Here is a 17,694-nt window from a genome sequence, read left to right as displayed (position 1 = left end):
AGCCGCTGCTCTTGCTGCTTTCGGCTGTGGCTTATTTGTGCCGTGCTTTTGCTTTGCCACCAAGCCGCATTCATTATGAAAAGCAAACAAGTTCTGCAGAGCCCAGGACCGACACAGGACGACGACGTCGTGCAGCGAGGACGAGGCCATCAATCTGCCAGGTTTGTTAGGGTTGCCGCTTCAACGTGCTGGCTAACCGTTTTTCGCACGTTCCTTGCGCCAGATCAAAGGCAAAACTCAACACACACACACACACACACACACACAACATCACACAACACCACAAAGCTCAAGTCTCTGTGGCACTCAAGAGTTCGCCTGGGCAAAACAAAAGCCCTCGGCGCTGTCTCAAGCGTTATTTATTGTTAACGAAATAGCCGACGTTAACGTTGACGGCGACGTTGACGTCGACGATACGACGCAGCGTCGTCGAGGTCCTTGGCATAAGTCAAAAGCCAGCGTTGCCAGATCCAGAAGTAAGCAAAACAACAGCCTTCGCTTCTCTTCTCATCTCTTCTCTTTTGGTTGCTGGCAATTAATCAAACGCTAAACAACATTTGTGGTTTTACAAGCATGTTAAATGTGCCCCGCCTTTTGTTGTTGTTGCTCTTGCTCTTGCCGTTGTTTTTGATAGCAAATTAATGCCGTTAGAAGGCTGTAATCTCCCTCCTGCATGCCAATTCAACTCGCTCTCACTTGTCTCGTTATTGTTTCAATTGTTTTGGCAGCCTGCCCGTTGACAACATACTAAATTAACACGCACACACACAGAGTCAGACCTATTCCCTCTCCTTTGCTCTCTTCTTCTTTGGGGGCTATCTCTCTGGCATTCCCTTGATAGGCAACAGGATGCTCTGTCTGTGTGAGCCAATTGAAAGCAGTCAAAGAGCAGCAACAGCAACAGCAGCAGTAGGATTACAATCTATCAGCTGCAGCACAAATTTGGCTTGTCCAGTGTCCTGCTCTGCACTCCGTCTACGTCCCTGATGTCACCCCTCTCTCCCCTTCTCCGCTCTGGCCAAGTCCTTGTTCATATCCTGTGTAGAGCCGCCTCTCTGCCTCTGCGCCTCTCCTGTCGCATTGCAGTTTTCGGGTTCAAACGCTTACTGCGTTAAATCCCCTTTTATTGTTGTACATTTTCGGTGTGTGTGTTGAGTGTGTGTACAAATGATTGCCATTGGTTTTGTATTCTCCTCTCATTTGCATAGCCAAATGTGTGTGTGAGGAGAGTTCACGAGTGTGTGTGTGCCTGGCAGGCAACTCTATTACACTTAAAACGAGTCAATGCGTTTTAAAAAGGGACGATTCCAATTGGGGCCTGGGAGGAGTTCAAGTGTATGCCAAAAGGTGGCAACATCAGCAGCAGGCAGCAGGCAGCAAAGTGAGGCAAGTGGCAGGTGGCAGCTATACAAAGAGTCCCCCAGGGAGTTTTTATAATTGAGGCACGCGTATGCTAAACGATTGTGATCTCTCTTTCTCCCCAACTCTCTCTCTCTCTCTCTGTCTTTCTCTCTCGCATTTATATCCCTTTGGCATTTGGAATGCGAATGCAATTAACGGACCGAGTGCAAAAGGTGTTTTGACATTTCGAAACCAGCAATAAAAATCTGATAAATAGACAAATAAATAATAGCAGAAATGAAATATGATATTGAACCCCGCTGGGATTTATCTAAGCCCCAAATTAGATTTTATTCATTTCAATTTGAAATTACAGTGCAATATAATTACAATTTTGAGTGAACAGCGATAACAAAGTAAACATTGTGCGTCGAAATTGAAACGGAGCAATTTGCAGTTTCTTTTGTAATCGATTAAAAACAATATGATTATTATTTTGTTTCATGTTAGTTTACGTTTCAGAATGAAGTGACAGATGTAATTTTTTAAATATGCCATTGTAAAATTTATGTTGAACCGGTTCAACGGTGAGATTGTTATATAAAATGTTGTTGTAGTCCACAAAGCTCATCAGATTTAACTACTAATGTGATTACATATGTATAATTAAAGACCTCTGTCTAACATTTTTCACGCAACGGAGAAGTTCTGCCTTGAACCGGTTCAAAAACCCGTTCAATAAGTTAAGTTAAAATAAATAAATAAATGCTTAATGCTAAAGTCACGCATATTATTAACCACAAATTAATCTCAGTTTTCCAGTTCAACATGCTTTAATTGCGGAGTGGTTCAACCATTTTTAAAGCACACTTCTTTACTTTTTTATGTTCTACACAATTCCAGCTTACATTACAAAACATTATATAGCTAATTCTCTAACGATTATGAGCTGTAAAAACTCGCAACTGCGGAACGGTTTAAATGCGAACCGGTTTGTGGACTTTGCCTTGCAATGCAGTGAAGTAGCCTTGCAGCAAGTACTCACACTTTTGATGTCTCAAAGTCCAACAATTATTGGCTTAATAGCCTGTCGCAGCAATTGCAAAAAGCAATTCTCAACAGCGGATTGGAGTAGCTTTCGAACCAGGTTCGCAATTGTTTCATGTTTCACGCAGCACACAAATTGCCGCAGTTCCCATTTCCATTTCCCGTTCTTGTTGTTCTTCGTACTCCCCTTGTTGTTGTTGTTGCTTTTATTGTTGTTTACATTTTTGCAGTGTTTTTCTGTTTTTGTTTTTGTTTTCTTTTGCGTTCTTGTATTATGAGCTTTTATGTTTAGCTCGTAATCTTCATTCTCAATTACGAGTGCTGTTGTGCTGCGTGTAAACTGCCACACTTGCAATCCGAGGAGGTGCTCCCCCCTTCCCCTGTCACCCCCTTCTATCTCTCTAAAGCTGCTTCAACTGCTTCGCACTCGCTCTCTCTCTCTCTTTCTGTCTCGCTCTTGGCACATTTTGTGCTGCATTTAAAACGCTGCAAATCTTTAGCAACATTTTTGACGATTTTGCCAGCTGCCGCCTCGAACTCTTTGTTCTTGTTGTTGTTGTTATTGTTTTTTTGTGCTTGCTACTTCCGGTTTAGCTGTTGTTGCCGTTGTTGTTGTTGGCTATACACATGCCACAGCTGGCCACAGGATGCGCCAGTTTGGCCGTTTTTCGCACACATTTTTCACTTGGATTTTAACGCGCTGCGCTTTCCATTCCATTCCCTTCCTCCTCTTTCCGTTTGTCCGCACTTTACGCTATCTACCCGCTTTTCATCTAGTTTTCTTTTACGCTCAAAAGTATGTGCTTGCCTTTGTGTTGTTGCTGTTGTTTGTGGTTGTTTAAAAAATGTTGTACAAAACGAAATGGCATAAAAATAAAAATGAAATAAATGTTCGTTGCTAAGCCGCCTCTTTGTTTATGTGTGCGTGTGTGTGTGTGTGTGTGTGTGTGTGTGGGCGTGACCAAAGTTTGCCTCAGCTGCCGTTGCTTTTGTGTTTTTTGCATACACAATTTTTTACAATTTTTGTTTTTGTGTGCTTATTTTATTTTCTTTTTTTTTTTATGTTTTATGCGTGGTTCTTGCAGAGGAGACGCCACGCATGGGGGCCGCTGATTGCTTTGTTCCGGCGCTTAAGCGCCCCAAATCCCCTACATCATCATCCTCATCACCATCGTCGTCGTCGTCGTCGTCGTTTTCCCCCCTTTGTCCACTCCCCCCGCCGCAGCAGCATAGCGCGGCATTATGTTTATGATGCCTGCAATTTTATTTATTTATTTATTCTCTTTTTGTGCAGCTCAGCTATAAATTAGTTCACCGTTTGAGCAACACAGTGCAGCCAAAACCGCCGCAAAAACTCACCCGAAACTCTGTGCGTAAAAATCAATTAGCAAAACGCGCACTACATAAAAAAAAAAATTGAATACGCAACGAAAAATTGCTGACAAAAGTTTTCATGTGTTTCGCATTTAATTACAAAAATTCTGCTGCACTGTGTGGCATCATTGAAGAGGAGGAGAAGCATTCGCGGTGGCAAATCATATTGCGTATTACAAAATTACTTGTTGTTGCTCTTTTTTTGTTGTTGTTGCAATGCACTTGCTAATGACTAAAGCATTAACATTTTGTCACGCAGTCCTTGTCTTTTTAGAGGCAGACGTGTCAGCTGACATAACTCAAGTTATATTATGGATCAGTAGTAAAATGTATCTAATTGATATATGTATATATATATGGTTATATGGTCTGCGAGAATCAGGCCAATTACTATGCTAATTAATTTATTAGAAATTCAAATGCTTGCAATAAAAAAACTATGATGCTATTTTTATGCAGCATTTCTATGACGATCGTCACCAACGAATATTGAATTTAATCATCAATTTATACAATGTTTCAAAATTTCTTCAAATAAAAAGAATTGAAATAAATAAGATTTATAAAGTATGTATGGTATGAGGAAATGAATTTATTCCATTCGAAAACCAGAAGAATATATACATTCTGTACAATACCGCACAAATAGTTTTCTAAAAAAATATATTTTTGTTCTAAATATCTTGAATAAATTTCTTTACGTTCTTGTTATAAGTTTGTCAAGAAATTTTTGCAGAACAAAATATAACATTAACTGTTATTTCATGTTTACATCAAACACATTATTCCCAATCTTAAAAAGATTTTAAAATATAATTGTGTTGAACAAATTATTTTGTATTCCTTAAATAAATTGATACTTTATGAAGAAATCTTTGCAAAATAGAATAGAATAAATCATCAAAATATATTTTATGTTTTAATGGAATTTCAATGACTGGAATTTAAAGATTATATGCTCTTAATCTAATAAGAAATAAAATAAAAAAAAAATATATTATATAAACAAAAAATTTATACATTTTTAAAAAATAGAATATTGTTTCTTATTTCTTTTCAATATAAAGATAATTTTGCGACATATCTTGAAATTCCATTTACTGAAATTCTATTGCATAATATATAATTATACATTTTTGATTGGATTTTAGAAGTATTTTTTAAAGATTCTTCCCACAAATGTACATAATTTGACTGATTAATTGCTAATAATGCGACTAGTAAAGCAATAAAGTAAAGTTGTAATCTAAGTAAGTGTATTTAAAGCATCGTCATTCGGCATTCCACACCTTTTATCTTGTTGTTTTACATTTTTCTGTGCTTAACAAATGCCAATGAATGCTGACCCTTGTCCCTTGTCTCCCTGGCCTTGTCACCAAAAGCACAAGCAAAAACTGTGCCAAATGAGCAGCTAAAAGGCGCCAACGGAGGCGTGCCGCAGCTCGCTGACATTTCACGCATTTAGTTGTTGCTTGTGTTGCTTCCGCCCCTTCTTCGCTCCAGCTGCAACTTCTGTCCAGCACGCTTTTCCCTTTTTTGTTGGCTTTGACAGCAGCGAAATGAAACGTCGTGTTCACAGGATAAAGGATAAAGTGTGCGTGATGTGCAGTCAGCCAACGCTCCAACTCCTCTTCTCACCTAAAGCATTTTACTGTTCATTTATGTGTCGCCGTTTTAGCAGCTAAAATTGACAGACGAGCAGCAAGGAGAGCGAGTGGGAGGAGTGGAGCAGGGCAAATGCACGCCATAAAGTCAATTTGTACAGCGCAGCACTGTTTGGCCATCAATGGACTGGAAAGCTCGCGCTGGCTGCTGCTGCTGCTTTGGTCGCTGCCGCTGACGATAGCAGGATATGCACAAAAAGGATATCGCATTATCTGCTGCTGCAGCAGGACACTCGGATATCGTTACAAAATGAAGACAACCGGACGGACTAAAAATGTTGAATTGCGCCACGATTTTTGATTGTGCTGCACGTTTTCAATGAATGGCTGAACGCACTAATGGCCACCCAAGCTGACTTCAGTCGATAAATTTTTACTATCGATAAGCGTGAATGCTAAAGCAACTAAAGTTAGGAAGAATGCACCTCGCATCGTTAGATTTAAAGGAATTGCTTTTACTATCGATGAGTGTTAACGCCAAGGCAGCAAAAGTTAGAGCATTCTTCTTCACATCGTTAGTCTTAAAGCGTTAGTTTTAACTATCGATAAGTGTGAATACTAAAGCAACTCAGGTTAAGAAGAATCGCATCGTTAGTTTTAAAGGAAAATAGCATTTACTATCGATACGTTTAAGAGGCAAAGCAGCGAAAGTTAGAGCATTCTTTTTCGCATCGTTAGTCTTAAATCGAAAGCTTTTACTATAGAAGTGTGTGAAAGCTAAGGCAGCTAAAGTTAAAGAAATCCTTCTTCGCATCGTTAGCATCGAGAGCCAGAGCCAAAGCCAAAGCAGCGATAGCTTTTACTATCGATAAGTTTGAGAGCCAAAGCAGCCAATGTTAGAGCATTCTTCTTCACATCGTTAGTCTTAAAGCGTTAGTTTTAACTATCGATAAGTGTCAATGCTACCGTTAAGAAGAATGCACCACGCATCGTTTGTTTTAAAGCGAGGTAGCTTTTACTATCGATACGTTTAAGAGGCAAAGCAGCGAAAGTTAGAGCAATGTTCTTCGCATAGTTAGTCTTAAATCGAAAGCTTTTACTATCGATGTGTGTGAAAGCTAAGGCAGCTAAAGTTAAAGAAATCCTTCTTCGCATCGTTAGCCCTAAAAATCAGCTTTTATTATCAATAATTGTTAATGCTAAAGCAGCTAGAATAGCTTTCAAGTAATTGATTTTACTTTCGATGAGTGTGAGAGCCAGCGCCAAAGCCAAAGCATCTATAGCTTTTACTATCGATAAGTGTAAACGCTAAAGCAGTGCAAGAATATTCCTCGAATATTATTGATGTGTGTAAAAGAAAACACAGTTCAAAATAGAAGAATCTTCCTTGAGAAGTTAACTTTAAAACCGATAGCTTTTACTATCGATAAATATGGAAGCTCAATGAGCTGAAGGTAGATAACAAAATTCACATATTTGGCTTTTTACTACTAATAAATTTGAAAGAGAAAGCAACTAACATTAAATCATTCTTTCTCATAAAGTTAGCTTTAAAGAGATAGTTTTTATGCTCGCCTTGTTAGCTTTAAAGAGCTGTGCGCTGTATGAGGTAACACATTTTCGACCGGATTTATTCGTTTTTGCTCCTTTTTGAAAATGCGACCCGCGTGTCCAATTCATCCGCATTGCCAAATTAAGAGCAGTCGTCATCATCACACAGCTGGGACAATAGCAGCCACAAAAACAGTAATAACACTAGCCACAACAAAGCAATTATTAGCGCCGTCATTAGCACCGAACCGTACCGCATTGAACCGCTCCGCATCGCTGTGAACCGCACCGCAAACTGTGTGGCTTTTGGCTAATTAGCTCGGGAGGTGGCCGTAAGTTTTATGCGATTTGAATCGCATGCCATGAAAGGCCTTCTATTATGATTGTGAAACATCTGCATATAAAGTACAACTAAAAGCCGAGTTAATAGCTGCGAGTCAAAGGTCAAGAAATATGTGAAGTTTGCTCTAAAATCCAGTTAATCACTTTGCTTTGGCGCGTTGCGAATTAAACTACTGTAAAGGCGCTCTATTCAAACCACAGCTAAAGTTTTGCCTCCCCTTTAAGCCTGCCAATGCCGCTTATGCCACGCCTTGTGGCGCCGCTTTTCATGCAGCTTATTTGGCGTCCCAGATATGCTGCTGCTGCTGCTGCTGCTGTTGCCTTTGTCTTGCCAAAGCGCAGATCATAATAAACAGCGCAAGGCACAAACTCAAACAGCATTTCAGCTACTTCAGGCAGCGTATTATGAACCAGTTTACCGCCCCCTTCCCCATCCCTTTACGCTCCTCATCTTTACCTTTGCAGCTTTTGAAGCAGCACTTGATTGTCTGTCGTTCTGAGTGGCTGACAGACAGGCGGGGAAAAGGAGGAGGAGGGGCAAAAATAATGACTAAGCCGAATGCATTTTCAACTAAGATGCAGCAGCAGGCAACAATCTCAGCTACTCTCGACTACTGTGCAACATTCTCTCGTAAGTCTCGCAGTCAAGCTGATTTTCCACTGAATGCGAAAGGCAAGACAAGCAGATAAAGGAAGCACCAACAGCAGCAGCAGCAGCAACATCTGAAGAACTCAGTCCCTCTTCAGCAATATTAAACATCATTATGAGTACTCAAAAGCACAATCAATTTCAAGTCAATCATTATAAAAGTCACTTCCACAAGCAGTTAGTTGCAATTGCCATTATTTCTTTTTTTTTTGTGCCTGATAATTTAATTGCAAACACAATTAGATGGTCTATCAATAAATCGAATAATCATGTGAATAACTCAAACAAGACTCAAACAATTAATAACCCAAGAAGATGCACTAAGACAATGCGCAAAACTTGATTTGCTTTGTCAGCACAGCTCTACAAAAAATTGATAATTAATAAATTCTATGCAAAATAAAACAAAACAAACGAGCGAAAAAAATCACTCGACTGCTAATTGAGTTTTTTTGTTTTAATTAAATGACTGGGGGAAAAAATCCCAATTGTGTTTTGCTTGCCTAAAGCCTAAGCTCGTGTAATGATTTTACTTTATCTTTATTTAAATTTCGAGATTCTGATTCTAAGCTCGAAACAGCTAAAAGTGCAGTTTAAACGTAAACAATTGCAAATTTAATCAGATCAAATTGTGATGAAAAGGCTCATGAACAAAAGCTTTGTTTAATTAAAAACATTCTTGTGAATTACTTGGAAAGTATACTATTTAAAAATCCAATCAGACTTTTTTGATTCACAAACAAGAAACAAAAAAACAAATGAATCATTGGCTTAAGGGAATAATTGCGTATCAAAATATTTGAAATTAATATATAATCGTCTGAATGAATTGGATGAAATAAACTTTAAACGGATCCAAAAACTTGCACAATTTAAGTTTACCAACGAAAATCGTTTATTTTCTGTACAAAAACATATTAAAAACCGTTTTGCAGATAATTAATTCAAGCGTTTACAAAACTGTTTAAATTATCAGCAGCTGTCATGAATTAATCTTGTAAACTTCAAAAATTTTAAACATTTACAGATGAATTGAATTCAATAGTTCTAAAGTTTTTCGGACGCAGCCATAAATTAATCTGATGAACTTTAAACTTGAAAAAGATTCGCACACAAGCAAAGAGAATTCAAGGGGAATTTAGCGCTAATCGGTGAGTATGATTAATAATGTTATCAAATCGGCGCGACGTCAAAGGGAAATGAGTAGCAATTTGAACAAGTTGCAAGTCGATTCGCTGCTGCCACAAGCAGCTGCTGTGTTGAGAGTCGAGAGTCGAGTCGAGTTGAGTTGAGTTGTGGGTGGGACGACTTTTCAAGTGGGCAATGTCAGGACAATATGTTGCCAGCTGTACAATGGGCCACTTAAGCGACAACAATAAAAAATCATTAGAGTGCCAAAGGCAGCCGTTGCACAGGATGCCAGGATGCACACAGGATGTATACTCTCTCCTCCCCCGCCTGCCTCCTCCCCTGAAAATAATCCAATCCCCAATCGCTATTCCCTGGATGCCCCATTCCCCTTTTTTTCGCCATTCCCATAATAATTCTTAAGTGCACACGCCCACACAGTGAGTGTGAGAAGGGGGGAGGAAGGAGGCGGAGAAGTCCTAGGACCTAGGCGGTTTGTCTGGCCACTTCATAAATCTAGAAGGCATATGAAATACGAGTATCCTGTGCTGAGTGCAGCAGCCAATCATGTTGCATGCCTTCGACTCCTAACTTTGGGCCCAAGGACCCAACCGAACCCAATCCAAGTCAAGCCAGCCAAGTGGTCAGACGGCCGTACAAGCTGCAAACAAAAACTTTCAGACATTGTAACGAGTGTATTTTTTGTTGTTCTTGTTGTTGTTTTGCATTGCAGGACACACTCCATTCAAAAGTATAGAACCAGGGAACAACACACACACACAGACACACAGCAAGGACAAGTGGACACACAGCTGCACGTTCTTGTTCCCTTTTGATTTATTAACAAGCCATCGTTTATCATGTGGCCAACAATGGGTTAAGGCCCAACTTGTGCACCCAAATACACACACAGCACAAACAACAAACAAAAACCAACAATTGCAAATTTGTTTCAATGCAATCGTTGATCTAAAATAAGAAAAAAACTATAACCAGTTCTCTCTACTCATCTCTCCACTCTTCTCCCTGTGCTGCAAACGCCTCTTCTCAGTGTAAACAAATCGTCAGAAAATAAACAAAACGTTATGGGAAATATTATGAAGAACAGATGAAGAATGGGGCCCGCCCGTGGCCAAGTTTATTGAAATTAAGATATTTTTCTCCCCCAACACAACAGCAACAATTTTTTCAGATACTAAAAACTAACGGAAAATGGCCATAATTCATAAAGGAAAATATGTATAAATATATACATATATATTTGCGTTGTTTTCCCCCCTTACCCAAGCCAATTATTTATGTGTCTGTTGACCACGTTTTGGAAAAATGTCTAGAATCAACATTGGCATCTAACCATAGAACCATAGAAAATCCGAACCGGTCGCCAGCGCGTTGAAGCGTTAAATTTCCATGTGGGCGTCGCACAAGAGTCGACCCAGGTCTCTCTTTCACTCTCGATCCGCTTGTGGACCCCAAAAATATATAAAGAATAAAACAAGTTGAAGGAGTCACCGCGTGGGTGCCGCGACCGGAGGAACCCAAAAGATAAAATGTTGACCAATAAATTTAGTGACCATGAAAGACAGATGAAAAGTAAAGCAGAGCTAAAGCAAAAGAGGAGCACAAAAGCAAAGCCAGCAACAACAACAAAAATTATCAACACGAAGAGCCAAAAACTAAAACCTTGAAAAATGCAACGAATCTTAGATGCACTTGAGAGAGGGTCAACAAAAGAAACGATTTGAATTCGGTTAGAATGCACCGAATATTTTAAGATTAGCATTGATTTGGTGTAAATATTTTGAGTTTTCAAATACTTTTAATGGTTTATTTAAATTTAGATATAAATAAGTAAATGCATAGCCATCATTTGAAAAAAACTTAGAAATTATCTTAATTCTTTTTTAAAAATAAACATTCCAAGTCAAAATAGCTGCATTTATTTATCGAAAGAATCTTGAGCAATAAGATACTTAAGATATTCAAATATATGAAAGTCTTTGAAGATTATCATTGCCTTGAGTTTTAAAATACCATTAAGAATTTATTGAAGAATATAGCTAAATGAATACCAATCAAATGAATATATAAAAAATCATTTGCAGAGGAAAAGATTTGAAAGACCTTGGTTAACATAAAAATTCTTTCTGAATAAATATATTAACTTATAAAATCACAATTTGATGACAAATAATACTTCTTTCAAAAAACTTAGAATATTTCTGCTCAAGATTGCTAGACGAAGTTATATTGAAGAATATGTAAAATTGCAGAACTGCAACTCAGAGTGGATAAAAATAATGAGATTAAAAATAAAATACTTGAAAAATACCAAAGTAATGATCTTAAAGAGGAAGTTCTCAGTACGTAGAGAACATCAATAGAAATCAATGCTGATGCAGACATAATGGAATAGGATGTAAGGACAATAGATCTCTAAGTGTAGCCATAAAGATTTCAATTGTGGTGAGCTAAGAATTCGGAGGAAGAGCAGGTAAATTCAGGACCGTTTTACAAACCTTTTGTCTGTTAAGTAGCATAGTCAAAATACAATGGAATGGAATACGCATCTTATTTCGAGAGTAAGCAATGAATTTATAATAGAACAGAGCTGAATTTCTATAAATAAATACGAACTACGAAGTAACAATTCAATATTAAAGTAAAACGAACACAATTTGGTGCCTCACAAGCAATAAAAGAAGCGCAGGTTAATTCATTTGTCAGCGTAATTGAATCATTTCAGGTTTGTTGCAAACTAATTGACAGATTTATGTGAATCCACTCGGAAAGAAAGGGTACAAAAATGTGGAAAAACTAGCGTGTCCGCCAAAGTCAAGAGAGAGAATGACTGGAGACCATCAACAAGGGGAGTGAGAAAGAGACAGCGACAGAGAGAGGGAACAGTTACTGTCGCCAGTGTGTACAAATGCTCCAGAAATGTCATTAACGTGCTTTTGCTTTTGATGTTATTGCTGCTGCTGTCGTTCTTGTTCTCCTTATTGTTGCTTTTGTTGTCTTATCTCGACAAACGTAAAACGACACTGCAACAACGCGCTTTGCTTGTGCCTGCATGTGTGTGTGTGTGTGGAAAATTACCTGCAAAGGCGCCGCATTTGGTTTACTAATTGATAAGTTCATATTTATGTGCGTGAGTGTGCGTCTCTCTTGGGCACTAGCTGGCTAAAAGTAATTAACTATGTAAATTTTTGACACTAGGCGGCGAAACCAAAGGCGCACGCATACACATGCAATGTAAATTGATATAGTACTGTAAAATGTCGGTATTGGTTAGCTTACCTGTCGCATCTGCGTTTGTGTCAATTAGTGTAGAACTTGCATACGCACACACACTCACGTGCTCCAGTGTACTCAGTTACGCATACAAGTGCGCTTTCTGCATTGGCCGCCTACGCAACGCATGCAGACAGAGCAAAAAGCAACAACAGAAACAAACACAAACGTGTTGCGCTCAGCTGGCCTTGCGTTTGCAGCGAATGAGCTGCACAAAACATACAGTGCAAAAAGTTATCGTTTTGCTGTTGTTGTTGCTGCTACTACAAAGTATTTGGCACGTGAATCGACATCGGCATGCGGCACTTTTCTTATTGTTGCTTTTGTTGTTTTCCCCGTTTTCCTTCTTATTATTGTTGTTGGCATTTTTTGTGCAACTTTTGCACACAAATTCTTTGTATTTGCATTTGTTTACGTCACTGCACACCAACCTACGCACACACACACACTGGGCACACACACACACGCGCGCGCTGTGTGGAGCCAAAATAACACAAACAAACACAACTGCAAGAAATTTACAAACAAATTGCTCAGCAAAACAAATTCGTTTCTTCTCTCGCTATATCAAAATTTTTCGTAGGCTCTGCATATAATTTAGACAGCCTCTTTGTTGTGTCTCCCCTTTTTCTTCTTATTTGAGTTGGTTTTTTGGAGACGAAACGCGATTCATGCAAAAATCGAAATTTCCACGGCCGCTCGCAACGCGCGTCGTTGTTGCTTCATTCCTTCCGGTGTGCACACAACAAACGATTTCTAACGCTCACTCCGCTCTTCGTTGTTGTTGTCCCCGCTGAGCGACAAATTATTATTGCTGTTTTACGCACATTTCGATTGGAATGTTATGCATTTAATTAATTTTAATGTTCAATCACGAATACGATGAGCGCGATTCAACCATGCAACGACTCGCCACGATGAAGGTTAAAATGAAACTGATGAACACAAGAGCAAGCACAAAAGCAACAGCAAACGATGCTGAACTGGTTCCGACCAGCTGATTGGGAGCGAAATGAAAACAGAGTTGCATCTCCTCATATTGCTCCTGTTAGCTACCAGAAAAATCGATAAGTTTACTTATCGAAACTGTGCGGCCGGCTTGTTTACGCAGCGATTTGTCGCATTTGCTATCGATAATATGGTGGGCGTTCATTGATAAAAATTGTAGAACATTAACAAAAAAAAAAAGTAAAACTTTAGAAAAATTGCAACTTTAAGGACGCGAGGTCAGCACAAAAGTGTTGCAAACATGGCTGAACTTAAGGCACCATCGCTGCAATCACTATTGGAATCGGAACGCGGCTCCACAGACAGTTTACAGCTGGATTTGGAATTCGAAGATGTGAGTAAGCAAAACATAATTGAAGGCCAATTAAAATGTAATTGAATAATATGCAGCTCGATGATGTGGAGTTTGCCATACCGCCCACCGATGTGCTGCCAACACTAGAAACGGTGCTCAGTGAATTCGAGGCTGACTCCGATGTTGCATCCGAGCTGGGCGTTCCTATACCTCGCGCCACGCCAACGCCATCTATCGGCGAGGAGTGTGGACTACGTGGCGGCGGCGGCTCAGGCTCCATTATGCGCTACACTTTACTCCATGGCATCTCGTCACAACTCGCCTCGGCTGCGGAGCGAGTGAATGCAGGCACAGCGAGCGCTTGTGCGGTGGCTGCTTACATTGCGGTAGGCACCTCGCATGGCCACATACTCAACTTTGATGTGACGCAAACGCTGCGTTGGGCACATCAGGATAAACACAGTCAGGGTGCTGTCTCCAGTCTGGCCTTCAATGCGGACTCCACGCGTTTGCTGGCTGGCTTTGCTCGAGGTCTTGTGGCCATGATTGACACCCAATCGGGCGATGTGCTGCGCGAGCTAAACGATGTCATCACACCAAACACCGGAGTTCTGCATGTCAAGTGGACTTCACGCTCCTCGCTGGCACTCTGTGCCGATGCCGGCGGCTCGGTGTGGTCGCTAAGCTTCACTCGGAAACTTGGAATACGCGGCTGCAGCTCACGCTGCTTATTCTCGGGCGCCCGAGGAGAAGTCTGCGCCGTGGAGCCGCTGATTATGGATGTGCAGGGTCGCCACGAACTGGATCAGTATTGCATAGTTGCCCTGGCCACACTGTCCAAGTATTTCATTGTCACAGTGCGTCCAAGATTACGTGTCATCAAATATCATGCGCTCCAAGGACCCGCAGATTGTTTGCCGCTGCTCGCCTGGCATCTGGTGTTGATTCAAGCTGCGGACACAAGTCGCTCGGTGGATCCCGTCATCGTTGTGGGTCGTGGCAATCAGTTGTTCTTCCATCAGTTGTTTGTGGCCAACGGACGCATCACTTTGCTGTATTTGCGCCATGTCCAGCTTCACAGCAGCCTTCTGTCCGCCCATTGGTTGGGTCCCAAGTGCGTCGCCTCGCTGGACACCGCGGAGATTCTGCATCTGGTGGATGTGCGCTCTAGTCGTGAGCTGGAGTGTATGGATATGGCAAATGCGGGACTCGTTTATGGCTCGGCGCAGTTTAAGGGCATCGCCACGGGCGGAAATGTGTCACCCGCCTTTGCTTTAGCGGGCACGAATGCCTGCTACAATTCCGTGGTCTCTCGAGGGACACAGCTCTATGTGCTCGGTGCGCGTTCGCTGCACATCATTGGCGTGCGCACCTGGTCGGAACGCATCAGCTATTTGGTGAGTTAATCCGACTTCTATAATTAGAATCACAAATTAACTTATTTCCTTTTCAACAGGTAAAGAACCATCGTTGGCAGGAAGCCTGTCAGCTGGCACTCGATGGCTATGTGGCCTCCACCGATCGTCCGCGTAAGAGAGCCCAGGCCAAGGAGCGCATCATCATGCTGTTCAAGGAGTACATTGCCAACTCTGCCCGTGCGCCCGATTATTGTCTGGGTGCCATTGTCAATTGCCTGATTACAGTTGGAGAACTGGAACTGCTGTGGACGCAACTATGGGAACGTTTACACAACAACACCGAACTCTTTCTGCAGCATATCTCGGAGCACATTGAACAAGAGCATATAAACAACGTTAATCCGGTGATATCACAAGCGTTAGTTGATTACTGGCTGCAACATTCGCCTGCCAAGTTGGAGCAGTTGATTCTGAAGCTAGACTGGATGTGCCTGGACTTGAATCAAGTACTTAAAGCTGTGAAGCGATATCGTTTATATCGCGCGCAACTTTATCTGAATGCCTGCGCCTTAAATGATTACACAGCGGCGCTGACGGAACTGTTGCTGGACTTGACGCCAGAGCAAACGGACTTGGGCAACTGTCTGCTTGTTTATGTATCCAGTTGCTTGGCAGGACGACGCTTTCCCAGCGGTGATATACCTGCTGAGCAGGTGCAACAGGTGAAGCACGATGTGCTGCGTTGTCTCACCTCACAGCACTCAACAGCGAGTCCAGCGGATGAGTTGCCTTATCCATATCTGAGAGCGCTGCTTAAATTCGATACGCGTGAAACTTTGAATGTCATTTCGCTGGCATTCCAGGAGCGTGAGTTTAGCAATGAGTTGGGATATTCGCATCGCAAACGCATCATCTATCTGCTGCTCGAAATTATGACGCCCGAGAATGCCACAGTAAGTAGTTGCTTAACCTAATTTAAACAATCATTTAAAGCGCTTTCATTTTGCAGTGGGCGGAAATTGGTTGCTTGCTGAACTTTATTGCCCAGCAAATCTCAACGCAGTGTCTGCCACGGGATAAGCAGCTGCTGGAACGCGTACTCAGCTATCTGGCGCAGGAGGAAATAGTCAACGAGAGCACACGTCAGCACTCGGAACGCGAGAGCGCCTGGCATGAGTTGCTCTCGAGCAATTGCCTCGTCGACATCAGCAGCGATGAGGAGCAATTGGAGCTAGCGCAGCGGGCACGTTGCTACTACGTGGTCGAGTATCTGCTGGAGAAAATGCAACGCTTCGACACAATACTCGACTGCTACATTAAGAATCCGGCGCGTCACGAAACCATGTTCGCCTACATGGAGCGTCATGTGGATGCCAGCGAGCGTTGCATCTATGAGCAGCTGTCGCGTCATTTGGGCGAACTGCTAGAAATCAATGCGCAAGAGACAACGCGTCTGATTGCGCTACACTATCCGCAGAAGATCGAGGATCTGCTGGAGCAACTGAGTTGTCAGCAGCCTTTGCTATTCCGACTTCTGCAGAGCCTCAATGAGCGGCATAGCGAACTGAAGCCTATGCAAATAGAGCTGCTGCTGGAGCTCTATTGTCAGCTAGAGTCACCGGAGGCAGTGCTCGAGTTTCTGCGTGGCAGCAATGGCTATCGCCTGGACAAAGCCATTGAGATTGTGGAACGGCATGAGCTGAAGCGTGCCGTCATCTACCTCTACGAGCAGCAGGAGAGCTATGCGAAAGCCTTTGAGCTGTCCATGGAATTGTTGCGTTCTGCCGACGCCACTGAAGCGCCCAAAGAAGCGAAGCAATTGGCTGAACTCTTGGCGCGCTCGGCACAAACGCTGCCAGAGCAGCAGCTGGAACGCTGCTGGTTTAGTTTACTGCAATATATCTTACCACAGCAGGAGCTGCAATCGATTACCAAGTCAATGTTGCACGAGGCATCGCAACATATTGATCTACACAATTTAGTGCAGCTCATCATGAACACACATAATGTATCGAGCAGCTTTGGCGACATCAAGGATCTGCTCATGAGCATGTTGATTAACTCTAGGCAGGAAACCGAAGCCCTTCGTTGTGCTGCAGACGTGCTGTGCAATGATTTGCACACCGAGTTTGCCGCACAACGTCTTGTGGCACGTCGCGGTGTTTGGGTGACGAGCTTGCGTTGCATTCTCTGCCGGCAGCGACTCTACGATCAAACGGAGGTCATTGTGCTGGGCGCCTGTGGACATGCGTTGCATCAACGTTGCCTCAGCGAAGAGGAACAGGCAACTGGTCTTAAGCAATGTCGACGCTGTGCCGCAAGTCAGCCACAGCAACAGTTGATGCCATTAAGCTTACCATGTCCTAATCAGCATAGGCTGAACAATAGTTCCAGCCATCAGGAGCTGGGAACGCTGCAGCTAAAGGCGCCGCCGCGACGCTTCTGCTAAGCAAGCATATAGTAATCTATTTCTGTTGTATGTACATATATATATTCCATATGTAAAGCCATTCTATGTATTTATTGTAATTTCTTCTCTACTGTTGTGTAAGTAAAATGTGCTCGACCAAGTATAGTATTAGGGGGCAAATCCTCTAGAGCTGAGGTGAGTTTGTAGATCAAAAATGGGCCGACGTAATATATATATATTTTCTACCCAGCATTCCTTAGAACAAATCACAACACTTTTGTTGTTTATGAATA

General features: G+C 41.8%; 2 protein-coding genes across 3 annotated transcripts in view; one reads left to right on the top strand and one right to left on the bottom strand.

Moving 5' to 3' along the window:
- The window catches only part of LOC132791857 (bifunctional heparan sulfate N-deacetylase/N-sulfotransferase), a 79,599-nt gene extending 66,326 nt beyond the window's left edge, over positions 1-13,273 (bottom strand). The window contains exon 1 of one of the 2 annotated variants that reach the window (XM_060800957.1): positions 12,337-13,273. The gene's annotated coding sequence lies outside the window, so the exon portion shown is untranslated. The remainder of the gene's footprint in view (positions 1-12,336) is intronic. The other variant, XM_060800955.1, reaches the window with a different exon arrangement.
- Positions 13,274-13,431: 158 nt separating this feature from the next.
- LOC132791856 (vacuolar protein sorting-associated protein 8 homolog) lies at positions 13,432-17,501 on the top strand. The gene is made up of 4 exons (XM_060800954.1): positions 13,432-13,672; positions 13,729-15,030; positions 15,090-15,944; positions 16,001-17,501. The coding sequence occupies exons 1-4, from the start codon at positions 13,580-13,582 to the stop codon at positions 17,438-17,440; spliced, it is 3,690 nt and encodes a 1,229-aa protein (XP_060656937.1). The 5' UTR covers positions 13,432-13,579; the 3' UTR covers positions 17,441-17,501.
- Positions 17,502-17,694: the final 193 nt, after the last annotated feature.

Source organism: Drosophila nasuta, chromosome 3 (assembly GCF_023558535.2).
Source record: "Drosophila nasuta strain 15112-1781.00 chromosome 3, ASM2355853v1, whole genome shotgun sequence".
NCBI classification, from domain to species: domain Eukaryota; kingdom Metazoa; phylum Arthropoda; class Insecta; order Diptera; family Drosophilidae; genus Drosophila; species Drosophila nasuta.
The sequence above is the reverse complement of the archived record's forward strand: the minus strand, read 5'-3'. Positions and strand labels throughout refer to the sequence as shown.